General features: G+C 37.7%; 1 protein-coding gene across 1 annotated transcript in view; it reads right to left on the minus strand.

The window, feature by feature from the left end:
• Window positions 1-3,903: 3,903 nt before the first annotated feature.
• Window positions 3,904-27,929, minus strand: part of LOC125777068 (GTP-binding protein Di-Ras2-like) — a 53,626-nt gene continuing 29,600 nt past the window's right edge. The window contains exons 5-6 of the mRNA XM_049450956.1: window positions 4,802-4,913; window positions 3,904-4,687 (exon numbers count right to left, since the gene is read on the minus strand). Of these exons, the coding sequence (XP_049306913.1) occupies window positions 4,612-4,687; window positions 4,802-4,913 (188 nt within the window). The 3' untranslated portion in view covers window positions 3,904-4,611. The remainder of the gene's footprint in view (window positions 4,688-4,801; window positions 4,914-27,929) is intronic.

Below are 27,929 nucleotides of genomic sequence, written 5' to 3' on the forward strand. Positions count from 1 at the left end.
TGAATAGCTCGGCCGGCAATCCGTCGGCCCCTGCCGCTTTGTTGTTCTTCAGGCGGGCAACTGCTATTCGAACTTCGTCATGGCCGAGCAATGGAACGTCTTCTCCATCGTCATCGATTGGGGAATCGGATTCGCCTTCTCCGGGTGTTGTGCGTTCACTGCCATTCAGCAGGCTGGAGAAGTGTTCCCTCCATAATTTAAGAATTTTCGAGCATCAGCCCTGTCGGCCAGCTTATCAAGCTGTTCGTACTCACGCATTTCGACCTTTTTCTTTTTCTGTCTACAAATGCGTCTTGCTTCCCTCTTCAACTCTCGGTATCTATCCCATCCCGCTTGTGTTGTGGTCGATCGTAACGTCGCGAGGTAGGCAGCCTGTTGTCTCTCCGCTGCGACACGGCACTCCTCGTCGTACCAGCTGTTCTTTTGCACTTTCCGAAAACCAATGGTTTCAATTGCAGCTACACGTAAGGAGTTTGAAATGCCGTCCCACAGTTTCCTTATACCGAGTTGTTGACGGGTGCTCTTAGAGAGCAGGAGTGCAAGCCGAATAGAAAATCGTTCGGCTGTCTGTTGCGATTCGACGTCGAACCTTCCTTTTGTTTGTTGGCGTGCGTTTTTTGCTGCACAGAGGCAGGTGCGAATTTTGGCTGCAACATTATAGTGGTCCGAGTCGATGTTAGGACCTCGGAGCGCACGCACATCTAAAACACTGGAGACGTGTCTTCCGTCTATCACAACATGAACGATCTGGTTGGTGTTTTTTCGATCCAGAGACAGCCAGGCAGCTTAATGAATCTTCTTATGCTGGAATCTAGTTCTACAGATAACCATATTTCGGGCCCTGGTGAAGTCGATCAGCCTCAACCCATTTGGGGATGTTTCCTGGTGGAGGCTGAATTTACCGACCGTAGTGCCAACAGGTGCTACTTCGGACTAAGTAGGCAATTGAGAAGCAAAGTCCTCTCCCGACAAACAAAAACCAAACTCTATAAGTCACTCATAATTCCCGTCCTGCTTTATGGTGCAGAGGCCTGGACGATGTCAACAACAGATGAGTCGACGTTGCGAGTTTTCGAGAGAAAAGTTCTGCGAAAGATTTATGGTCCTTTGCGCGTTGGCCACGGCGAATATCGCATACGATGGAACGATGAGCTGTACGAGATATACGACGACATTGACATAGTTCAGCGAATTAAAAAAACAGCGGCTACGCTGGCTAGGTCATGTCCTCCGAATGGACGAAAACACTCCAGCTCTGAAAGTATTCGACGCAGTACCCGCCGCGGGAAGCAGAGGAAGAGGAAGACCTCCACTCCGTTGGAAGGACCAAGTGGAGAAGGACCTGGCCTCGCTTGGAATATCCAATTGGCGCCACGTTGCGAAAAGAAAAAACGACTGGCGCGCGGTTATTAACTCGGCTATAATCGCGTAAGCGGTGTCTACGCCAATTAAGAAGAAGAAGAAGTGCCAAAGATACCTTCTTTGCCCACCCTGGCGTTAAAGTCGCCAAGCACGATTTTGACATCGTGGCGGGGGCATCTCTCATAAGTGCGCTCCAAGCACTCATAAAATGCATCTTTGGTCACATCGTCCTTCTCTTCCGTCGGGGCGTGGGCGCAAATCAGCGATATGTTGAAGAACCTCGCTTTGATGCGGATTGTGGCTAGACGTTCATTCACCGCAGTGAATGTTAGTACTCGGCGACGGAGTCTCTCTCCCACCACGAATCCAACACCAAGCTTGCGCTCCTTTATATGGCCACTGTAGTAAATGTCACAAGGACCTACTCGTCTCTGTCCTTGTCCCGTCCATCGCATTTCTTGGACGGCTGTGATGTCAGCCTTTATCTTTACGAGGACATCTACCAGCTGGGCATCGACACCTTCCCAATTAAGGGACCGGACGTTCCAGGTGCATGCCCTCAAATCATAGTCCTTAATTCATTTGCCATGGTCGTCATCAAAAGCGGGGTCACTCATCCGAGGCTGTGTTTGCTTTTTCATTAGGGGTGTGGTTTTACGTGGCGGGTCCCAAACCCAGACCACAACTCTAGGGAAAAAATTTTCGCCTTCTCACTTTAGCTCGCCTTCAAACGGATGTTCTTAGGCTACCCTGAGGATTCTTGGTCAATGACCGGAAGTCGTGAGCTGCTTGCGTCATATGCAAAAGTATCGTTTATGGCCACTCCCAACTGAATGGCGATCAGAGAACTTTCCTCACATGCGTGGAACTTCTACACATGACTCCATCCTCCAACCACACCTAGGCGCCATTAATTGGCTCTATGCATATTGTTTCAAATTCCAAAACCCACAATTTTTCAGTTTTATTGTGAAGCGAGCAAAATTTTTATTTGAAAAAATCAATACCTTAACGTTGTTATTACAGTTCTAAAAACTTACACTCAGTCGTAAAAAATTAAAAATAACAAAAATTAAGAGTAGCTGAAACAAAGCTTTACAAATATTTATATGAGAAAGTGTCTCAGACTTTTGTAAGCAACAACTTTAAATATTAATTTACTATTAAATATATATATCTCATTCACTTAAGTTTCGATCTCAAACTCATTAACTATGTATCACCAATGTGAACATGTATATTACTTAAAATGATTTTTTTTCTAACAAATATTTTGTCGAATTTATCGGCCGGTGTATGGGATATATGGACTACATATATGTATTTCAAAAATTGTTTATATTTCGATTGACGTTTTATGTTTTAAGTATTTCCCTGGCTTTGATTCTTGTAAATAGCAACAGCATAAAACTTAGCCATTTCTCACTTGTTAGTGTCGATATTACATACCATAAATATATAACAATGAAAAATGTTAACATCGGTTTGCACAGTAGTTAGAATGTCCCTCTCAAAGAAGAAATTTCCAAACAATAAAATTAGGTTGATCATTCAGTTTACATATGCAACGATAGCGTAGCCGGTTAAGCTTTTTTCATTAATTTGTACTAAAGCTTGCATTAAATAATAAAGATTTTGGAAAAAAGTATCTAACGGGTGATCCAATTAGAGGTATTTTTTCAGAGTCTTCACTTGATAGATCACGCGTGAGTCGTATCAAGTCTTCATGTTATTTTGTTTCAATATTGCTTGGCATTTTATCATGGAAAGGAAAGGTTATTCCTGAATAACGTTTACAAATCGTTCAACTTTATGACGAAAATTCACGTTCTGTAAAGAATGTGTTCCGTGCGCCTCGCTCAATTTATAATCAACTTAATCAGCCTATTGATCATACTAGTCGCAAAACCATCACTCATCTTGCGACCAGCATTCATTATGGGATAATATTCGATCGAATGGACAAGGTCCAGTACGCAATAAAGAATATATAGCAGCCGTAGCTTGGAGTGTACACGAAAACTGTTGTAATTTGTTTCGGCGCCGTTTGCATCAACTCGTACCGACGTATGGAACTACTTGGCGCATTTTTCGTCGAGATCTTAAATTGAAAGCATACAAAATACAGCTTGTGCTTCTCAATCGACATCGTATTCGCTGTATGGAGATAATCTTCAAAAAATAAATGGCATAGAATGTTCTTTCGAATGATAATAAAAATTTTAAATGGAAAAATTTCTGAGTTTTTCTTTAAAATAGTGTGGAATTCGGAAATGGACGACCCTTTATTAATATAAAAAATGAAATAGAAACATTAAATTGTTGGAAAAAAATTAATAAATGCAACGCAGTTGTACTTTGTTCTGAAAAATATAATTGCGTTATACATATATTGTATTATATTTAAACGCACCGTCAATACTTTATAGTTGAAAAAATTCTAAATTTTTTACACAAAATTAATTAAATAAAAAACAATTTTTTTTTAGAAGTTATTTATTGCTATTTTTGTCGCATGTATATATAATTATCTTTTTATGCTTATAAAAAATTACGCTAATTATTTTAATTAATATTTGTTAAATTTGAATAACAACTAGTGCGACATTAAACTACAATAAATAAATTTTTTAGTAAAAGTTGTAAATATTTGTTTACATATTTTTTTAATTTTTTTTAACCGTTAATTTGTTGCTTTTTGACCGCAATAACTGCCTGCCTATACATACACGCCTACAAAAGTACGTTTGCTTATGTGCAAACAAACGTATGTAACAACACACACACACATTTAAGTTCATGTTGACAAATCCATAGCTATTTTCCGTCTAATCAACGACACTTCTTTTGTTTTTGTTTTTATTATATATTATATAAGTCTAATATTTCGAATTAAGTGCTCATATCAAAATGTGTAATTTTTTCCGCGTCATCATTCACGCGATAATTGGGGTGAATTCGTTTTGACGACTGTTAATTAAAATTGTACATATTCACAATGTACACACACACGCGTCTATGCCTACTTACTTGCACACTAACACCAGCACACACACATACACACACTCGCCTAAGCTTATGCCGATATTTGTAACTTTGAATTTCTGCTTGTCTTTGCTTTTTTTGCTGCTTATAGTTGCTTGTTTTTGTTGTTGTTGTGCGTTTTCTTCTCTGATCTATTATTTTTTATGTAATTACTACATACATTTCTGCCTAATCAACCTTTCAAGATTGCCTCCTTCCGCTGCTTTATTGCAAATTACAGTCATCGGACGCGTTGTTGATTTGCTGTTTGGCTTTGCGTGATCCACGACGTATGAGTGACCTGCAATTTGAAGCATATACTTTATTAGCCACTCATCAGCACTACAACCACCAAAGCAAGAGGTGTGTGGAGGGTAAATATAGAGCAAAACTAATAATAGGTACGCATACTGACCTAGATCTGGGCTTTAGCTTAACATCACCGCTGCTGGTGGCTGGATCGGCAGCTTCGGCCAAGCTGGACTTTTTATCACCGGAAACGGAAAGAGTGGCATTGCGATTCTTGTCTGCGGAAGAAAATATATAAGCATTAAGTCAATTTATATAATACATTATATACTCGTAATACAACTTGTAAAAATTTACAACAAAAATACACAAATGACAGTTTTCTATAGCGGAAGCAATTGAAATATTACACAGGAAGAATCCTATTGATACAGGTGGAGAATACGTAGTTGGAGATAGTTGTCGCTACACGTTGAATACTTTACATTTGATTGAGTAATTTGTTGACAGTGTTAAAAAAAGAATAAGTATTGCATTTATTACAAGGAGCGAAGTACTTAAGGCTGTTTTCAGTAGTCTGCAACTTGTTGCCTTTTGACTTGCAAACTCAGTTAGAATCCTTCCAGGACTTCACTACAAAAGCATGTATTCCAATCTCCCCCGATTTTATGCAAAATAGGTATGTACACTGCTTTTTGTCTTCGATTTCGGCACGGTACAAGCATCGTATCTATCATATAATATTTTATGCCTTTGCCAGATCGATCGATTCTTTCTGGGGAACCACGCTGAGTGACTGAGTTAGAGATAGAGTATTACTGCTTTCCCCGCTGTTTCCTTATTTTTCCAGTTCCTTATTTTTGTTTCTTCATGATAAGTTGCCATAGTAAAAAACACGCCGTAAAATGCCAAAATATTCGATACACAATGGTTTTAGCAGTCAGCTGTTGGATTTTTTAAGTTTGAAAACTTGAGGTTAAGGTGCGGAGAATATATCAATCGAATATATCACAGATTCAGGTGAATGCAGCATCTATTTCAAGTTCTCTATCAAGCCGCATTGCTTTAAATTAAACACTTTCAGTTACGGATCTGTTTGAATCTGTTAGCAATTTGATCTGCAGAGCTAGAGCTTGGAAATTGGAAGTCTAGTCAGTTTCTCAGGAAGATTAAGACGCTAATTGGCACCAGAGCATATGAAGGGCTTCTCGCAGTAAATGGTTGGCGCTGCTACCTAATATCAAGCGAAGAGTCTTCAAGGCCGTCCAGAATAAGAGCACACTTAACCAGCTATCAAGTCATGTCAACCAGCATCCTGGCCCTCTCAACTCATGTCCAGGCCGTCGTAAACAGTGGTTTACATTCCCAGTCACATTTCAGTCACGATACCAGGGACTCTGTCGAGCACTGTATTACCACGGTCTTTTGCCAAGCAAAAACTGGAACCCACAGAATTTAAACTTTGCGCAGAAAAATCAACCAGCATCAATACATACAGCCATCAACCAGTTATCCTCAACCTTACTCTTCGCCGTCTTCCTAGGGCCTTTCATCACCGCTGACGTCCAGTATGCGATCATTGGTGCTAACTTCATCGTACATTATGACCTACTGATAGATCTCAAAAACATCGACTTTTACAACAAAAAAGTTGCTTCACTCAAAATGGTATAATAAGCTTTGTACACGCGCCCTTTAAATGTTTGCGCTAACTAAAAAGTTATATGAATTTAATTCTAGCCGCCCCGTTTATGTGTCCGGCCAGGGACTTTTCAATCGGTAATGGAGTACTGGTATTTGAGTCTCGGTGTATTTGTCAATGTCAAAGTCTTAAATTATGCTGAACCTTTTAAATTGCATTTAAGGCACAAAGCCATTTGACAATTTAATTGTGCATTTAAACTGCTATTTTAGCCTTGGCAAAATTCATAGGCATCAAAAAGAAAATGAGTTTTCAAAATGTCTGAATGGCTAACGGAACAAAGTATGTGGAGAAACGGTCGTGCTAGCAATAATCATTCGATGTATTTGTAGACAAAACAAGGTCAAGCGAAAAGTCACACATGCGCATGCAAATACATATTTGTTACTAAAGTGTTCGATAAATGCAACTCTGTTAAGTAAAATGCCTAAAGATAGCCACAGAACAAGTTCGTAACAGTAAAAACTTTTGCCAATTACTTGTGCATGATGCCACAAGATTATCAGCACACAAAAATAACAGCGAGAGCTATTAACACAGCTCAGTAGTCGCAATGCTAATACCAGTGGGCCAATAAAACCTCAGAACTACAATTGAATGCAGCGAAGAAAAGAAGGAAAAGAGAAAAAGTTTCCAAAGATGGCAAACGATGCAATGCAAAAGTCGGTAGAGCTGCAGAAGTGCAAAATAATGGAAGCAAAGAAGTATGTTTGGCGGCATAGTGCGACGACGTACGAAGTACTGATGTGAACCGAGAGGACTGACACTGCTGAGAGAACTGAGTGGATTAACCGAACAGGGCATATACATACGAGCCTGCAGTTATACTTACTGAACAGCAATGAGTTTGAAGTTTAATTGTAATTATGATCAGACATAATTGTTTGCCGTTATGTCTACTCGTTTAAAGTTTCATGTTTATGTTATAGCTCGGATAGCTCGTGTGCATGTGAGTTGTTTCATTAAAATTACATTATCGAAATTTATATTTATTAAAGAATTTATAGAAAAATGTGAATCTACACATAAATATACACACATTCCTACATAAATGGATACTTTTGTTATATTTGTATCTAAATCATTAAAATTTGTTTTCATTTAGCAAACTTGTAATTGCTTGAAATAGTGTAATCCGAAATGACAGCAAAGCTGAACGTATAACTTAACCCAAAACCAATTCGCCCAATCGATGAACCTTTCACTTCAATTCACAAATAACAGAAAACATTTCTAGTTTATAAACTCATATTTTGACAATCATTGTGCAATTTTATATTGTTTTTTAAATTTAAATGTATTGTCATGCCAACATACCCTGTAGGAAAAACTGGAATCGCGTTTGAAACTTGTACTATACATACTAAATCCAGCTACTTCAAAAATAGAATTGTGTAGAAGGTATTCTTTGAAAAATTTTCATGCAATCAAAAATAATTTTAGTGATCCATTTTGAGGCTTCCGAAGCTTCTTCTTCTCTTCTTTACTGGCGTAGACACCGCTTACGCGATTATAGCCGAGTCAACAACAGCGCGCCAGTCGTTTCTTCTCTTCGCTACGTGGCGCCAATTGGATATTCCAAGCGAAGCCAGGTCCTTCTCCACTTGGTCCTTCCAACGGAGTGGAGGTTTTCCTCTTCCTCTGCTTCCCGCGGCGGGTACTGCGTTGAATACTTTCAGGGCTGGAGTATTTTCATCCATACAGAGCACATGACCTAGCCAGCGTAGCCGCTGTTTTTTAATTCGCTGAGCTATGTCAATGTCGTCGTGTATCTCATACAGCTCATCGTTCCATCGAATGCGATATTAGCGTGGCCAACGCGCAAGGAACCATAAATTTTTCGCAGAACTTTTCTCTCGAAAACTCTAGGCTGAAAATTTCTAGGCTGACATTGTTGGTGGTGTTTATACTGGTTCCAAGATAGACGAAATTATCTACGACTTCAAAGTTATGACTGTTAACAGTGACGTGAGAGCCAAGTCGCGAGTGCGACGACTGTTTTTTTGATGACGAGAGATATTTCGTCTTGCCCTCGTTCACTGTCAGACCCATTTGCGTTGCTTCCTTGTCCAGCCTGGAGGAAGCAGAACTAACGGCGCGGGTGTTGAGGCCGATGATGTCAATATCATCGGCATACGCCAGCAGCTGTAGACTCTAGTAGAAGATTGTACCTGCTCGATTAAGTTCTGCAGCTCGAACTATTTTCTCCAGCAGATTGAAAAAGTCGCACGATAGGGAGTCGCCTTGTCTTAAACCTCGTTTGGTATCGAACGGCTCGGAGAGGTCCTTCCCGATCCTGACGGAGCTTTTGGTGTTGCTCAACGTTAGTTTACACAGGCGTATTAGTTTTGCGGGGATACCAAATTCAGACATCGCGGCATAAAGGCAGCTCCTTTTCATGCTGTCGAAAGCAGCTTTGAAATCAACGAAGAGGTGGTGTGTGTCGATTCTCCTTTCATGGGTCCTTTCCAAGATTTGGCTCATGAAGAATATCTGGTCGGTTGTTGATTTGCCAGGTCTAAAGCCACACTGATAAGGTACAATCAGTTTGTTGACGGTGGGCTTTAATTTTTCACACAATACGTTCGATAGAACCTTATATGCGATGTTGAAGAGGCTTATCCCACGGTAGTTGGCGCAGATTATGGGGACTCCCTTTTAGTGGATCGGTCAGAACACACTTAAATTCCAATCATCGTGTATGCTTTCATCACATTTTGCAAAGAAGCTGATGCATGCTCCTTATCAGTTCTTCGCCGCCGTGTTTGAATAGCTCGGCCGGCAATCCGTCGGCCCCTGCCGCTTTTTTGTTCTTCAGGCGGGCAAATGCTTTTCGAACTTCTTCATGATCGGGTAATAGAACGTCTGCTCCATCGGCATCAATTGGAGAATCGGGTTCGTCTTCTCCTGGTGTTATGTGTTCACTGCCATTTAGCAGGCTGGAGAAGTGTTCCCTCCATAATCTAAGTATGCTCTGGGAATCGGTGGCTAGATCACCTTTGGGGGATCTACAGAAGTATGCTCCGGTCTTGAAACCTTCTGTGAGCCGCCGCATTTTTTCGTAGAATTTTCGAGCATTACCCCTGTCGGCCAACTTATCAAGCTGTTCGTACTCACGCATTTCGGCCTCTTTCTTCTTCTGTCTGCAAATGCGTCTCGCTTCCCTCTTCAAACTCTCGGTATCTATCCCATCCCGCACATGACTCCATCCTCCAGGCTTCCAAAGCGTTTAAAGAAAAAAAGAGAAACTTCAAATTTAATGGGGAATTCCTTCATTCAAAACAACATTTTTTTGAAGACTATCTCTTTCAAATATTGCAAACGGCTTCGTCTTAGGTGACCTATCAGTTAAGCTTTCAAGGACTCGTTCGAGCGTTGGTGAATCACATGCCCGATGTTTTGCTTCAAGCTCTGAATCGAAGCGGGATTGTCCACATAAATTTTACATATCCTCACAACAAAAAGTCTAGTCTGATATCACACGATCTTGGTAGTCAATCGGCTGGCCCAAAACGTGAAATGCTCATCGAAGTGTTCTCTCAATTAATCCAATGATTGATATGATGAGTGCGAAGTTGCGCCGTCTTGTTTAAAACCATTCATTTTTTAAGAAATTTTGAGCGATGAGTGCACCGTCCCACAAATCACACCAAAAACGTTGTTTCTTTCTGGAAGAAATGGCAGCTCTTGAATCTCTTAACGTGGTTTTTCGTCTCAAATGTGGAAATTTTGCTTTCTTAGATATTTACTGAGCCAGAAATGGGCTTCACTGCTCAACAAAATTTTGCTTGAAAACTTCGGATCTTTTTGGCTGCTATACTTTCTTCACTGCGCGCTGAATGTGATCTATTTGTTCGAATATTTTTCAATAATGAATACTGATTTTCAAGACGGGTGTTGGTATAGCGAATAGTAGTTACAATCAGTAGGCCGATTATGTTGACCATAAGTTGAGCGAAGTGCGCTAAACACTATCTTTACAGATCGCGAATTTCGTATTCCTACAAAGCAGGCGAATATTTATTTATATTTATATCGTATATTCCATGGTACATGTGTACCAAATAATTGTATTGAAGCAAAATTATTGGAAACATTTTCATTTCAATTATTACGTATTTGGGTGGAATGTGTTTGTGTAGGATATTTGTATTACGAAACCGTATGGATGAGTATTTGGGCAATTCGCCAAAACACTAATTTCAACAAAATAGAGAAATTAGTGAATTTCGACGAAATTTGGATTTGCTGAACAAATTTTTGATAATTGAAAATAAATCCATTATTAGTGGAATAAATAAAAGGTTTTATTTAGCATAGTTAGAGTGTTCGATTAAGGACAAATATGCAACATTTTGTTCGATTACACGTTGCCATCTTGAATGTATTTTCTTTTACTTATCTAATGATAAGATTATAGAAACTTGCCAGATTATTCGTCATAGATAGGAAGAGGTAGTAATTACTTGGTAATAAGTTATTCTGAACTAGACACTGAATGCAAAAAGAACTCCCAACTAAGTTCTGAGAGCTCTGAGTGATTTCTTCCTTAACTAATCTACTTTTTGACAGTAGGGACAGGGAAATTTAGTAGTATGGAAGGAGTTCGGAGTAGAATATTCCTTGCCATTCCCGCAAAGACATGGAAAAACCTTTCTGATCGACAATTCCAGCTTGAAACGATTCAACCCTTTGGTTTTCTCATTACGTTGTCATAGAAAATGTATGCTTTTACTAGCATAACATCAGGAAATAGATTTGCCAATCAATGACGATGGAGCAGATGGCCCATTGTCCGACCATGAAGAAGTTCGAATATCAATTACCCGTCTGAAGAATAACAAAGCGGAGGGGGACAATAGATTTCCGGCCGAGCTATTCAGATATGGCGGCGAAGAGCTAATAAGGAGCATGCAACTTCTTCAGCTTCTTTGTAGAATATGGACGGACGAAAACATGCTCGACGATTGGAATTTAAGTGTGCTCTGCCCAATGCACAAAAAGTGAGACACCACAATCTGCGCAAGCTACCGTGGCATAAGTCTGCTCAACATCGTATATAAGGTTATATAGAGCGTATTGTATGAAAGATTAAAGCCCACCGTCAACAAACTGATTGGATCTTATCAATGTGGCTTCAGATCTGGAACATCAAAACATGACAAGATATTCACCATGCGCCAAAACTTTGGAAAACCCGTGAAAAGAGGATCGACACATAACACCTCTTCGATGCTGGAGAAACTAATTCGAGCTTAATCGAGCGGACCCAATCATCCATAAGAGTGTATAGCTGCTGGCGATATTGATATCATTAGCCTTAACAACCGCGCCGTTAGTTCTGCCTTCTTCAGAATGGACATTGAAATAGTTCTGCGAATTAAGAGACAGCGGTTACGCTGACTAGGTCATGTCGTCGGAATGGATGAATACAATTCAGGTCCAATAACAAGAGAGATTTTGAAATAATAAATCGATTTATAAGAAAGTGAAATTTAAAATATCAATTGATAACAAAATTGCGCACAAAAGCTTATAGAGTAACGAAAAAACCACAATCAATAGAAACGATAATTTGAATTGAATATTACCTTTGATCGAAAGCAATGAAGTGGGAAATACAAAAGATGTAACAAAGGTATGCTATAAACAAAATTGTGCGTCAAAAACTCGCACGCTCCAAATGATAAGTTTGTAATAAAGTTATAGACGAACACTGTACTATATGCGAGTATATTAGGGTGGGTAAAAATAATGCGAATGTTTTTTCCGCTTCATGCTCTGAAAAAGTGGTTGACAGACACCTCTAAGAAATACTCTCCAAGTATGAGTTCATAATTGTAACGGAAAAGTGCTCCACCTAGATAGAAAAATAAGGTGACATTGTATTTATTTTGAAATTTCTTTATTTATTCTTCCAAATCAATTTCGCCCCCTTCAAAGTAATCCCCTCACGATGCAATGCACTTATGCCAACGGATTTTCCAATCTTCGAAACACTGATTGTAGTCACTTTTCGGGATGGCCTTCAGTTCCGACTTCGCTGCGGCTTCAATCTCCTCTATCGTATAAAAACGGTGTCCCCGGAGCGGTTATTTGAGCTTGGTGAACAGCCAGGAGTCACACGGCACGGTTGCGGAACCATATGGGTTGAGTTTCTGGCGAAATGATCACGAATTACGAGGGCAGTATGGGACGATGTAAAAACCAAGAATTGTCGTTCCACAATTCCGGTCTTTTTAGGCGGATAGCGTTACGCAAACGACACATAACGTTCAAATAATATTCCTTCTGGACTGTTTGACTGGTTGGAAGGAATTCATAATGCACAACACCACGATAATCGAAGAAAACAGTCAACATGACCTAGTTATAATGCATTTCATGATACCCTGGTAGTCGGAAAGCATCGTTTCGCACACTTCAACGAGACGCCTTTTTTCCAAAAAATTCAATGGTTTCGGTACCAGTCGAGATTTGATATGGTATTGGCTGAGCCTTTCGGTATGCCAACTTCATCAGCAAGGTTCTTATTATTAATCGACGGTTTTTCAACACAAATATTTGATTTGTTGAACGTGAGCTTCGTCGGTTGAAGTTGATAGTCGCCCTGGACGCTCTTCGTCTTCAACACGTTCACGGCCGGCTTGGAACTCACTACACCACTTGTAAACATTTTTTTAGACATAGCCTCATCACCAAAGGCTTTCTGCACCATCCTCAATGCATCCGCAGCAGAAAATTGATTCCGTAAACAAAATTTAATGCAAATTCTTTGCTCAACAAATTTTGACATCGCAAAAAACGAAAAATTCACTTTTAGCAGCTCACAAAGCGACACGTATCTCGAACACTAATAAATACTTTAACATGAAATTTGACATAAATCCTTCGACGCGCGCAGTTTAAATTCAAATGTAACTTTATTTTTTGGGCACATACATGGATATGTTGGCAGAGATGTGCGCATGTGTGCATATAAATAAATGAAGTTCCACTGGCAAATTCACCATACACCTTAAATCATTCACACACGCACATCTTTACACATACACATATGTAAATATATATCCAAGGTTCTGTTATATACGAATTTATACGCACTTAAATATATTTTCGTTTGAAATACACTTGAATACGAGTGGCGAGTAAGCGGTTGTTGCGGCTTCCCTTTGTTTGGCTGTCGGCATTTCGTTGGCCTACAGTGTGCGCACATGTCAGTAAAGTAGACAAACAATAGAACTGACGGACGGACAAACGGACGGATGGACTGCCATACAAAGGACAGCGGAAGTATGTGCTCATAGCGTTGGTAATAATGCAAGAGCAGAGTGGAGATTAAAATGCATTGGTCACTTTAGTGAATGGCAAAAATGCAAAAAATAACTACACCAATACCAGCAAACAATACGAATTTTATTACAATAGCAATTATGTGCAATTTCGGGCGCCATCGTGTATGTAAGTCAAAAAAACCGCGGTGTCTTACGCCCCTTTGTGGGTCGCTGGTGGATTTTTGTTCATTTTTACTACACCAATACATTTATTGCTTAATGAAATTTAAATTATAAATTATATAATAGTTTCAAGCTATATGTGGTTACTTTCATTGTGTGTGACCTTTCAGTGATTTATTAACGCAGGCACATACTCGTATTTACTCATAATACGAGTATAAATAAAAAGAACGATAGATAAAATATGCCACGTAATTAGAGGCGCAAGGGAACGCGACCCTCCAGCGAACCGTCAACGTATATATGGAAGGATTAAAACTGGCTGGTGGAGTGTGTTCCGGGTTCTATTGTGCGGAGCTTTGGTGACCCTCCAACCTGTCGGAGTACTATTGTATATTCCAGGCAGATGCCTTTGCGTTCAGGAACGCTGCTGAGATAGCTTATAGCTTATTATATAAATACATATATTGTACATCGTTTCCAAAAAAAAAATTTAAATTCAGTATAATAGGTGACTCAAAGGCCCCCATTCTAAATTACACAATGCAGTTTGACGGGGCGTATGAGTAATCTATTTAAATGAGAATATGGTCCGCCTTAATATCCTTATTAGTTTTGCGATCAGATTTATCTTTATACATTAGAGCTTTTTATTTATTTATTTATTTTTTTGAATTTTAGGAATATGCTCAAGAACAAAAATCGCTTTTCTGGCAGTCAATTTCATGAGTATTCCTGAATTTCTGTAATTATAGGACAACGATTGTAATATTATTGTAAGTGCATTGACTGAACTCTACGTATATCCCATGACTCTTTTATTCTCTTCTTAATTAAATCGTGCCATCTCATTTAACAATTTGTATAAATTAAAGAGTATTATCCTGCACAGTCACTTACTGCTAGTGACTGTGACAAAGCTACTTCACTAACAACCCCCCAACAACAGCAGATGACAAACAGCGATTTGTATGTCATCTACTGTATGTTAATGTTACTTACTAGCCAATAAGTCGATTATGTCGGTACAAATCCGCGATTGCTTTTTGGTAGTGCGCTATCTTGGACACACAACTTAGCAGTTTGTCGGAAAGTCAGACAGCGGGCGAGTGAGTGAGTGTGCTGCTTTCGCTTGAATTTCTTAATTAAAATCACCAAATAATAAGTATATTAAATACTGTGACAAACGTTAAATTTTGAGAGTGAAAATTATTTCACAGCAAGATATGGTCTCAGTCTAGAGAAATCAGTTTGACTTGCTTAAGTTGGATGTACATGCATGTCTAACCAGATAGGAGCATATTAAAAGTAATCTTGTGGAAAATAAATTCAAGTTGAACACATCAGTATGTTACTCCCGACATTCACTCATCAGACTAGCAGACCACCAATAAAGCTTCCGCAAAGTGGGTAGAAATACCACAGAAGTTACGTGTCATAAGAATCCAGATAGTTCATTACCTAAAGCAAAAGATATTTTGTGAAGGTAGTCAAGGACATTGAGGACATTGAACAATACACGATCCTTCTATGGTTGAAGCGATTTAGCATGAACTGAGCAATCGGCAATCGTCCGTACTATTTCGAGTTAAGAACTCCAAATTGAGAAGAATTTAAGAAGAAGTCCAGGAAGGTAGTCTCTTCTTCCTGCTACCTTTTTATTTCTACATTTCGAAACTCCTTCAACCACAAGAAGGAATTTCTATCACCTGGTATCCTGATGATTGCACGATATTTGCGATGTGCAATGGAATCGTTGACATGAACTCGAAAGTAAACGGCTATTTATTCTAGGAACCTAAAACTCTCTTCCATTAAATCTAGAGCGAGTTCACTAAAATTGGTGCCGCCGATTAGGAACATCCAGAGGTTATTCCTTGACTAGGTCGACGTCATTGAATAGTACGGCGACCAGACTTCGTGTGATCTTATAGATTAAATGATTTAATGGAGCCTCGTTCTTCGTTATGAAAATAAAAAGAGATTCATTCAAATCCCCAGGTTTCTAACGACTGTGTGTTTGTTTATTAAAGCTGTCTTTTTCAAATGAAGTCTGAAGGAAGAGTGAATATCAAACTAATGATAGATCCGTATGGAGTTACTTTAGGTCCAGCGTTAATAGAAGATTCATGAAAAATTGGAAAAACCGAAAAGGAGTAAAAAAAATTCAATAAAAATAACAAAAAATAACCAAAAATAAATATAAGATCACAAACAATTTGAAGAAGGAGCGATATTTGTAAAGATTCCATGTAAAAAATTGTAAATGTTCACCCTGGCGTATAAGTAACATAAATCATGTAGGTTTATTAGCAAATATTCTAAAATAATGTTAATATTTTAACCAAAACCTGCCAATTAAGTTAATTAAATATAAAAATGGTTACAGACTTACAATTTCTAGCTTATTAAAAGAACCGCTGATATTTGTAATTTGAATATTTTCGTTTCGTTGAATATTTGCTTGAAATTTAAAGTATAATAACAAAACCAATCTTTTTGGCTTGTCTGCATGCCGCACTTTGCGGTAAGCAATTTCCTGCGACAAATTTCTGCTAGCAGGAATTTAAATGCAACATTCAGCAACCGAATGGCGGTGGCGCTACCCACGGATACCTTATTTAACTGCTGAATAATTGCATATCTGAATGCAAAAATATAGTGGCAGCTTGAGAAGACAATGTTTCAAATAAAATAAAGTTAAATATAATTAAAGCTGGTGGGTTATTAATTGACGAATGTAGGATAATATTGGGAATAAGTTACCAACCTCTATGTCTATAGTTGATAAGTCGATTGAGGTGTTGCTGACAAGCGATATAATACCCTTAACAAACAAAAACAAGAACTTTATTATCGATCGATTAGTTTGTAGAAAAAGCCAAGTTTCAGCAATATGCTTTGCCAATGTATCGCTTCACAATCCTCGAATCTATCTTTATGGTATTATAATACAATTACCTGTCCTTTAGCAGAGCCTCTAAAAAGAGAGGGGCCTTGCCCTGCCTTTCAAATCGAATAAGTCCTTCATGCTTTTAGCTGATGTATCGACAAATACTGAATGCTGACTAGCAGTTGTTATTTTAAGAGGAGTATGAAGGCACCGCCAGTATATTGGTGGCAAAGATTTCCATTTGGTGGATATCAGATTGTCTAGTGGCTGGCTGACAGAAGTAATGATCGAAAATTCTACGAAAAGAGGTCGCGGCTAACTGAAGGTTTCAAGACCGAAGCATACACTTGTAGAACCCACAGAAGTCTTCTAGTGACTGATGCCCAGAACCAACTGAAATTATGGAGGGAATATTTTTCCAGTCTCCTAAATGCCAATGACGGCATAACACCAGGAGATGGCGAATACGATTTCCCAATAGATCTCATGGAACAGACATTGCATTATCGACCATAAAATAGTGCGAATAACAGTTATCAGTCTGAAGAACAACAAGGCGGCGGGTGCCAATGGTTTGCCGGCCGAGCTATTCAAACACGGCGGCGAATAACTGATAAAGAGCAGATGCATCAGCTTCTTTGAAAAATATGGTCGGACGATAGCATACCCAACGATTGGAATTAAAGTGTGCTTTGCCCAATCCACAAAAAGGGAGACTCCACAATCTGCGCCAACTACCGTGAGATAAGCCTCCTCAACAAGGCATATAAGGTTCTATCGAGAGTACTGTGTATAAGAATAAAGCCCACCTTCAACAAACTGATTTGACCTCAGCAGTGTGTGGCTTCAGGGCTAGAAAACAACTGGCGTGAAAAGAGAATCCATACGCATCAACAAGGCTCTTCGTCGATTTCAAAGCTGCTTTCGACAGCACGAAAAGGAGCTGCCTTTATGCCACGATGTCTGCATTTGGTATTCCCGCAAAACTAATACGGCAAGCAATATCAAAAGTTCCTGGAATCGAGATGGACCTCTACGATGCTGCTGGCCGTTGATATTGATATCAGTGGTCCCAACAACTGCGCCGTTAGTCATTCTTTCTCCAGAATGAATAAAGAAGCGAAGCAAATGGATCTGGTGGTGAACGAGGGCAAGTCGAAATATATCCTGTCTTTTAACAATCAGTCACACACTCGTTACTTGGCTCCCACTTCACTGTTTAAAGTCATATCTATGAAGTCGTAGACAACTTCGGCTATCTCGAAACCAGCATCAACACCAAAAGCAAAAAAGAGCAGATTTGACTTTAATTCAGATTTATCAAACTGCCCTTGTTTAATGATACATATACATATATACGATTGTATTCACGTTAGTATATATATTTGTGCGTTGTTATATTTAGTTGAGATTGCGTGAGCATTTGCTGATTTCAAGTAAAATACTCGGCGACACAACAATACCGCCAAATAACTGCTCGTGCATGCTGCATGCTGCAAATAACGGTGCACATAAAATAAAATACCAAACTAATGAATGGCAATTTGCAAGTGTAGCAATAAACTCAAACAATAACAACAACAAATTCCAGGTAAATACAAGAGCAGCAGGTGAAGTAGAAGAAGAAGCAACGACGCGAGGTAAAATGCGGTGAAATATAAAACCTCAGAGTGCAGCGTATGGGAAAAGGTAAAGAAGTGCTAAACCATGACCATGACAGGCTGTGCAAAAGTAAAAAGAGAAAAACATGCGGAGAAACGCACCAAAGCAATGGCATACTGAACTCTTGTGGCAATTGCTGCGGCACACACCTACATATGTATACCGTGGATCTCGGTGTTATAACTGCTATTGGCGCTGTGTTTGCTGCAATTAAATTTGTGGAGCAACTGTACAGACGCTGCGGCAATTGCACAGGCACAGAAAAATACAAAAACAAAGATTAAAGGGAAAGAGGAAGAAAACAAAAGCGCGAAAGTTGAAACGAACATCAGAGGTCTACGCAGTGAAGAGAGGCTGCGGGCAGATTGTGGCGTTGTGGCAGCTGCAAGCGGTTTACCAAAGACGGTGTGTTCAGATTTCTGAACAGTTCTTAACGGCTACAATTGTAAATGAGATAAATCTGTATAGAAACGGATCTCATATGTCAAATATTTGTATGCATTATCGCTAACACATAAAAATACAGTCATAAATATAAATATGTACAAATACCCATTTCGGGTATTGTTTATGTTACATGGTATAGGGTTGTTTTCAAGTGCACATGCACATTTGTATTCAATTGCCTAAATGCATATCTTAAGTCAATATGTTATCATAAGTAAATATGTTTGTTTGTTAATTGTTGAGTGCATACGTATTGAATATAAATGCATACGTGCCTCATATAAATGTATGCAGTGTAAAGGATCGCAAATGATCCTAAACTAATAGCAGATAAGAAATAGTTGTGTATGCCGTTGAGAACACTTATGTTTAAGATATGTGTACATACTGTCGGTATGTACAGTAGATTAGTATTAAGTAAGTTATGTGTATGTACTCTGCATGTGGTGCATACACGAATTAGGATAAGAAATTCTATAAATAAAGGAGCTCTGGGCAACCAGAGCTGAGTACTATTTTATAACCGAACCAAACGCGTTTCATTTAACATTTTGGTGACCCCGTAGTTTTTAAAACACGCGAGTGCAGTAAAGTTAGTGTTAAAAAAAAAAAAAAAATTTTTGAAGTGAAAAAGTGCGTTTAAAAAAAAAAAATATATATATTGTATATCTATATAAATAAAAATGAATCGCCAAAATGTATGTACGCGCATCACTTTCATACGACTGAACCAAATTTGATAATTCTTTTTTTAAAATGTTCGTTGAGGTTCAGGGATGGTTTATGCGGAGAAAAAAACTCGAAAAATTGCCGGAAAATCCCTAAAAGCGGCCCTTTTCTTTTTCCCATAGAAACGAATGGATGTTTGTTTATTAGCAACGCTAAGGGAACGACTGAACCAATCTTGATGAAATTTGCAGAGAATGTTCTGCGTGGATTGGGGAAGGTTTAGAAATAAAAAAACTTGTATGTCATTCATGAAAAGTCGGAAAATTGAACAATTCCAAAAAGTAAATTTTTTTGTTTTGGTTTTCAATTAGTTAAATCTGTCAAATTTGGCGTTTGCTTCAAAAATTTTTTAAAATTATACAGTGAAAATGTTATGTGTTTTTCACATAAAGTGATCAATTATAGATTGAAATTTGTCACGATGCCATAAAGAGGTCGCGCTAATATCGGTCGGCGTTCTTTTTGGCATCAACACATTAGCGGCCCAAGGCACATGAACGAGTGCTCCCAGGATGCGATGACATTCGTACAGTATTATGGGTCGCGATCAATCAGAAAGCGATCGTCACGATGTCACAGCAAGACTTTTCAAGCAACAGCTTCGATGGACATTATCTTGAAGCAACGCATATACTATGGTGCTGTTAGATGCTAGATGTACCCTGTTGAGTGGCAAAAGAGAGGTTTGCCGCACGCACACATTCTTCTTTGGATGGTGGAAGGTGATTACATCAGATCAAATTGATGAAATCATTCAATCATGCGGCAATTCCTGATGCAAAGAAAGATCCAGTATTATACGAAGTGATGAAAACCAATAAGATTCATGTCAATAAATGCACGAAACAGTATCCACGTACTTTTCTTTCGGAAACACAAACTAGAAATGATGGATATCCACTCTATCGGCGTCGCTCACCAGACGACAACGGCAGAACATTTAGCATTCAATTAAGAGGCGGGAGTATCGAAGTTGACAACACATGGATCGTACTATATTCTCCACTGTTGTCTAATTCACATTCAAAACTCATATCAATGTTTAGTATTGCAGTTTGGTGTAATCGATAAAATACGTTTGTAAGTACGTCGCCAAAGGACGCAACTTGGCTATTCTTGGTCTTGAACGATACGATCGATACGTGAACTGCAATAAAGCGCTTTGTAGGATATTTACTTTTACAATTCATGAACGTTTTCCGACTGTTGTGCGTCTCGCAGTTAATTTGGAGAATGGCCAAAGAGTGTATTTCAACCCAGAGAATACAGTATAGCCAGTGGAAAACATCGAGAGCAACAAAATTAACATTGACGAGTTTTTTCTCAACTTTCGTCAGTGATTCGTTTGTGAGAACATTGCTCTATTCGAAAATACCTTGGTATTATACATGGAATGCATCGTCGAATAGTTACGCAGAAAGCAAGGCCAACCAGTAGATTGACATGCAGGTGTCTTATCAACTAATGCATTAGGACGAATTTACACAATCCACCCGAAAAACGACGATTGTTTCTATCTTCGGTAGCTATTGATTAATGTACGCGGTTCAACTTTATTTGAGTCATTGTTTACTGTGAATGGTATATGGGAATATGTGAAAGTTTTGGAGAAGTAAGCCAGCAATTACAAATGCTGGAACACGTTAATCACTGGAATGAAAATGACGTTCGCATACTTTTCGATATAAACATCGACATTGTCAAAGACATTTTACATCGTCTTCGCTAAAAATTGGAAATGGTACAATAACGGTTGATACTTCCGGTGGTTCGATATCAATTCCATCTTCCCTTTATCAATTCACGAAAGATGAACTCATCACAAATGTTCGGACATTGGCCAAATTATCGTAACTACGATTCCTTAAGTGCACGCACAATGTTAGCTGCCAAAAATACCGATGTTTTTGACTTCAACTGAAAGATTTAAAGTCAAATTCCGGGAGACTTGCGCTCATACAAATCGATCGGTCGTATGAAGACGACGCCGTGAATTATCCAGTGGTAGTACTAAATTCTTTAGACAGGCTTGGTATGCCACCGTATCATTTGCGTCTCAAAGTAAGATCCGTCGTTATTATATTTCGCAATCTTCAAGCGCCGAAAGTGTGTAATGGAACCTGACTGATTGTGACGCACCTATCGAATACAAGGAGGAGAATGCTTGATTCTACGAATTCTTTTAAGGTCGAAGGATTTCTCTTTTAAGTTCAAACGTATTCCGTTTCCAGTGAAAATTGAATTTGAGATGTCAATCAACAGGACCTAAATATAGTCGCATAGTGTGAGGCATAAATTTGGAAATGCTATGTTTTTCACACGGCCGTGGCGTGCTCACGAGTTGGAAAACCATCTTTTCTGTACACCGGAACAGAAACCGAAAAATGTTATTTATAAAGCTGCGTTACATTGAAAAAAAAAAAATGAAATGAGAAATTTAACTTTCTTTTCATTACAAACCATATAATTTCACGCAGGACAACGGCTGCGGGGTCAGCTAGTCTATATATATATATATATTTTTTAATTATATAATAATATTAAAGTGAGAAGTGAGTGTTGTGTTCATTGGCGGCACGTATTTTTCCGGCAATAATCCACATTCTAATCAAGGTAAGAACAATTTGAATTTTTTTAATTCATTTGTATATATTATTTATTATTATATTATTTTTTTTTTTTTTTTGATTATTTTTGGGAAAATGGAGAACCAAATTAAATTAGCAGAAGAACTGCAAAAACCTCATTTTAAGTCCATGAGTACGGATATAAATGAAGATTTAGGAAATTTGGAAAAACTCCAAGATAGTTTGGGCAAAAAATGGTCAGAGTTTCAACGAAACCATTTAGAATTGTCCAAAGATCCCAAAAATAAAAAAGATAATTATTTTAAAAGTGACGTAGAAGGGTCGGTAGGCACGCTTTATTTGACAGCGCACGCCAAGTTAAGCGAATTGATCCCTATTATGCAAGCAAATAGTGCTCTCAGGAAAATGGAATGTCTTCCGAATCCTGGTTTAGTTCGCAGGCTTCAATTTTTATTAACAGAATTAGAAAAGAATATTGAAGACTGCGAATTAAACGAAATAGTCTCTCTAGACAGTATAGAGAGACTTATAGAAAAAACTCGTGATACTGTGCTTGAATTTATAAGCCAGCACGAAAATGATGAGTTAACGAGTAAATTCTATGATTTAAGAAATAGATTTTACAAACTCAAATTAAAATCCATTAGCAAAAAAAATGCTACTAATTTTACACTGCCTCAAGTAGACATTCCAATTTTTTCAGGAGATTACGCTCAGTGGCAAACTTTTAAAGAATTGTTTGAGCAACTCGTAGTCTCTCAAAATGTTTCAGACACATATAAAATGTGTATTTTAAAAACAAAATTAAGAGGATCGGCTGCAAGTTGTATTGCAAATTTGCCTCCAACCTCGACTAATTTTTCAGTTGCCTGGAACCTTCTTAATGAAAAATTTACTAATAAAAGGTTACTCGCAAACACTTATTTCAAACAAGTTTTAGATGCACCAGTGGTGATTGAGACTGCTTTTAGTGTACGAAATTTTCAAGAAAAAATTTCTGAAAGTACACAAGCATTGGAAAGTCTCAGTTTGTCTGCAGATAATTTGTTGCAAGCTTTATTAAATTATACGCTTGTGCAAAAATTAGACAACAATTTAAGACTTAGGTATGAAAATTCCCTTAAAAACCCTAAGGAAATACCTACCTTAAATTCACTACAATCGTTTCTGATTCATGAAGGGAATGCACTAGAAGCAGCACAAGCTTCAAAAACATCACCAATATTTCAAAATGCAGAATTTAAATGCATATTGGGATGTAATAAATACTTCACATAATATATTTCATTGTTATAAATTTAAAGCCCTTTCTATACAGGACAAATGGGATGCAGTAATAAAACACAAATTATGCACCAAATGTCTTAAAACAGGGCACAATATAAAAGAGTGTAAAGGCGAAAGTTGCTTTACTTGTCAAGGAAACCATCATATATGGCTCCACAAAGACAAATCCTTTAAACCTAAAAGCACAGTGATTAAAAATACTAAAAATGATAAATTAAAAAATGATTCTAAACATGTCCTGCTAACTACAGCAATTGTTGGTATAAAAGGTCGTGATGGAAGAATAATAAAGGCACGTGCTTTATTAGATAATGGGTCTCAAGTTCACCTCATAACTAAAGAACTAAAAAACAAATTAAAACTTCCTTCCAGGAGAGAATCTGTGACCATTGAAGGAGTTGGTCGAAATAAGATCAATACAAAAGAAAGAGTTAATCTTCATTTAAAATCATTAACAGAATATTTTGAAGCAAATTTAGACAGCGTTGTAGTGCAAAAGATTGTGTCCAATGTGCCCACGGAACACATAAAAGTTAAAACAATTCCAAAAAATATAAAGCTGGCCGACCCTTCATTTAATGTTCCAGGTAAAATTGACTTACTTTTAGGTGCGGACATATTTTTTGATCTGTTAAAAGAAGAGAAAATAACTATTGAAAATATGAATTACAAACTCCAGAACAGTGTATTTGGGTGGTTGATATATGGATCAACTAGCAAAAGCTCCAATTTAGCGCACTGTGGGGTTTTAACACATATAGATAAAAATTTAGATAATCCACGAAAAAAGTTTCGGAAAATAGAATCCTTGGAAAAATGTGTTAATAAAACCAAAAAAGAAACACAGTACAAGAAAAATTTTCGTAATAATTTAAAATTTCCTGCAGATAGAAAATTTACTGCAGATTTTCATTTCGAAAAGAAAAATATAAACTTAGGAGATTCTTCTTCACAAACAAAAGGAAGATTAATCTCTCGAGATATAAAATTTAAAAATAATAAACCACGAAAAAGAAATAAATGCCAGGTTTCTTTGGAAAATATTAAAAGTGGTACATTTGTGTTTTTTAAAGAACAAATTATTCCACCAATACAGTGGAAGAGAGGACGAATTGAAAACGTCCTTTTCAATCAAGATTCCAAATGTAGACGTAAGGATAAGCAATGGCACATCGGAAATAGCGATGCACATTCTTTACCCTTTTCCTACCAAAGAAAAAATTCATAAATAATAAAGAGAAAAGCGGTCGACTCGAACTAAAAACCAAGAAAAACAAAAAACCTTATACATACTTTGTTAAACTTATTTATAATTTTACAATCTATAAAATGTTTAAATATAACATAAGTTATTAAAAAAAATAGTTCTGAAGTATTTTTCAAAAAAAGAAGATCTGTTGGCTTGACCAGGACAACGTGGGATTTAATTATCCACATCGATCTATTTCAATATTCGGTTGAAAGGCAGCAAATTTTAAATTCACTGAAATATTTAAAATACTCAACAAGTGAACTCAATGACTCAGCAGCTGCACAACAAATACTTATTGAACAGCTTCACGACATCATTGCGTTCACGGGGAGAAGGATGAAAAGGAAGACTAGGTCAGTGTTACCCTTCAAAGGATCATTACACTACTCCTTGTTTGACCTGATGAATGAAGAATATTATGGTGTATTGAACAGACCTTACGGTTCTCAGATGGTCAGTTCGTGAACTTGATTCTCGATAATGGTGGTGATTTGACCAACTTAGTGCATGAAAAGTTCCCACGAAATCGAAGGACTTCAAGTGTTTGAGCGAGAAATTACAACCGGTGTACACAATTTATGTGAAACGGTGTGCTAGCCATCAACGTGAACGACTCGGCGACCAAGAGAAAATTCTATAATCTGTATGGTTGTCGCGAGTAGCTAATTGATGGTATTAAATGGCCCACCGATGTGATGATTTCTGGCAAAGTGTGCTGTGTTGCTGGTTATGTGATATGGGCAAAAGTTGCGCATAAGCTCTGAGTAGTTTCGGCGGAATCGTTATTATAACCGAAATCGATTCCATCATTGTTTTACAAGCGGCTATGGAAGGCTATGAAGTAACCAGTAAGGAGCAAGCATACAAAGAAGCTATCATCTTCGTAACAACAACTGTTTGCAAGGGCATTATTACTGGCGCACATTTTGAACACATGCCTGACGATGCGATCATTTGTAATATTGGTAATTTCGATTTTGAAATCGGCGTCGCATTTTTGAATGCAACGCCAAAGAGAAAATTATTATCAAACCTCAAGTTGATCGTTATACACTATCCAATGGTAATCATATTATTTTGTTGATCAAAGGACGTCTGGTAAACTTGGGCTTCGTGCACGGTCATCCCAGCTTGAGATGTTCAACTCATTCAGAAATCAATTGGTGGCACAAATCGAATTGTGGATCAAGGCTGACAAATACAACGTAGAATTGCATATATTACCGAAAATAATCGATGAAGAGATCACCAGTTTACACTTGGAGAAATTGGGCATACGACCTGAAAAGTCCCGTGATTAAATTCGAAACACTTGGACTTAGAATGGCAGTCATAGTAACACTAGTCCTACAACGCATCTGTAATTCAGCAAGGCACTAAGGCACTCATTTCCGCTAGGACTATATATCTTACGAAATTAATTATTAATATTAGCAAATGAAAATTATATTAAACATTTAAAAAATATACAATAAAAATAGTTTATATTAGAAAAATTATAACGAGTTCGATCAGCCAATCTTGAAATTAAAAATGTAAATTAACATGCCCAAGATTTATAAATACTAGAATTATTTTGAAGTGTAAACACTTCAACGTGGGCAGTATGTTCAGATTTCTGAACAGTTCTTAACGGCTACAATTGTAAATGAGATAAATCTGTATAGAAACGGATCTCATATGTCAAATATTTGTATGCATTATCGCTAACACATAAAAATACAGTCATAAATATAAATATGTACAAATACCCATTTCGGGTATTGTTTATGTTACATGGTATAGGGTTGTTTTCAAGTGCACATGCACATTTGTATTCAATTGCCTAAATGCATATCTTAAGTCAATATGTTATCATAAGTAAATATGTTTGTTTGTTAATTGTTGAGTGCATACGTATTGAATATAAATGCATACGTGCCTCATATAAATGTATGCAGTGTAAAGGATCGCAAATGATCCTAAACTAATAGCAGATAAGAAATAGTTGTGTATGCCGTTGAGAACACTTATGTTTAAGATATGTGTACATACTGTCGGTATGTACAGTAGATTAGTATTAAGTAAGTTATGTGTATGTACTCTGCATGTGGTGCATACACGAATTAGGATAAGAAATTCTATAAATAAAGGAGCTCTGGGCAACCAGAGCGGAGTACTATTTTATAACCGAACCAAACGCGTTTCATTTAACACGGTGCTTGGTTAAGAATTATGCATATGAATAAATATCTAGTAAATGCTTGTAAGTTTTTGGTTTCCTCAGGAGCGGTATAGTAAAGGGTAAGAATACATTGATCTAATGTATGAGTGTGGAATGTTTGTACTTATGAGGTGTGATCGAAAATAACTGTAATGGTGCTTTAGCCTTCATATGCCGGACATGGCTCGATGTAGCTTCTTTATATTCTCAAAAATAAAGGCAACAATAAATGGACGTCTTTTTACAAGATAGATGAAAATCGCTGAAAGTCTTAGGAGTGCAACTGTTTCGGAAGTGAACCATGTGTCATAATGGGGCAATGTAATATCTTGGCAATATGGCGGGTGGAACAGGAATTTCCATTGAACCCGTTACAGGTAGATTTTAACGGCTTTGGTAAGGAAAGGCCGTGTGTTGTCATGCAGCAGAATTAATTTTTCGTGTCTCTCCTGGTACTAAAGTCGCAAGAAACCAAAGGTCCTTAGTTTTGAAAATAAATGTATTGGTGGCTGACTCCCAATGTTGAACTAAGCTCATCTTAACTTTAACACGGATTCTCATCGATCAATGTGTCCAATTCGCCATTTTCGGCCTTCCTTACGCGGCCGGTCGTTAACACTAATATCAAAATATCAATATTAATGTCTTTGAAGCAACGGAGCCAATCATGATACGTTATTTCACTTCCGTAAAGTTTTTATAGTTTGATTCCTTTGACTAAAGAAATGAAATGAACACTCTTCGCATAAGAAGATTTGGAAAAAATCGGAATTATTCGCACATCCAAAAGTATATGACACATAAGCAAAATCAATAATGTAGAAACGCAGTTTCTTTTTGAAAAGTCTGGGATAAGTTCATCAAGTTTGGGAAGTATCAAAATCGATCACATTTAAATGCTGGAGCAATCTATTGACAAACAGCGGGAACTTTTTTTCGCGCCTAATAGTAAAAATTTTGGTTACCTTTTGAACACATCTCTTATGTTAAAGAAAATAAGTTCCCAGATTGCATGTGAAATGTGGACAATATATAAGGTGACTCAAACTAGGTAACAGAAGGTTGCCATTTTTT

The sequence above is a fragment of the Bactrocera dorsalis genome, chromosome 3 (genome assembly GCF_023373825.1).
Source record: "Bactrocera dorsalis isolate Fly_Bdor chromosome 3, ASM2337382v1, whole genome shotgun sequence".
In the NCBI taxonomy this organism is placed as follows: Eukaryota; Metazoa; Arthropoda; class Insecta; order Diptera; family Tephritidae; genus Bactrocera; species Bactrocera dorsalis.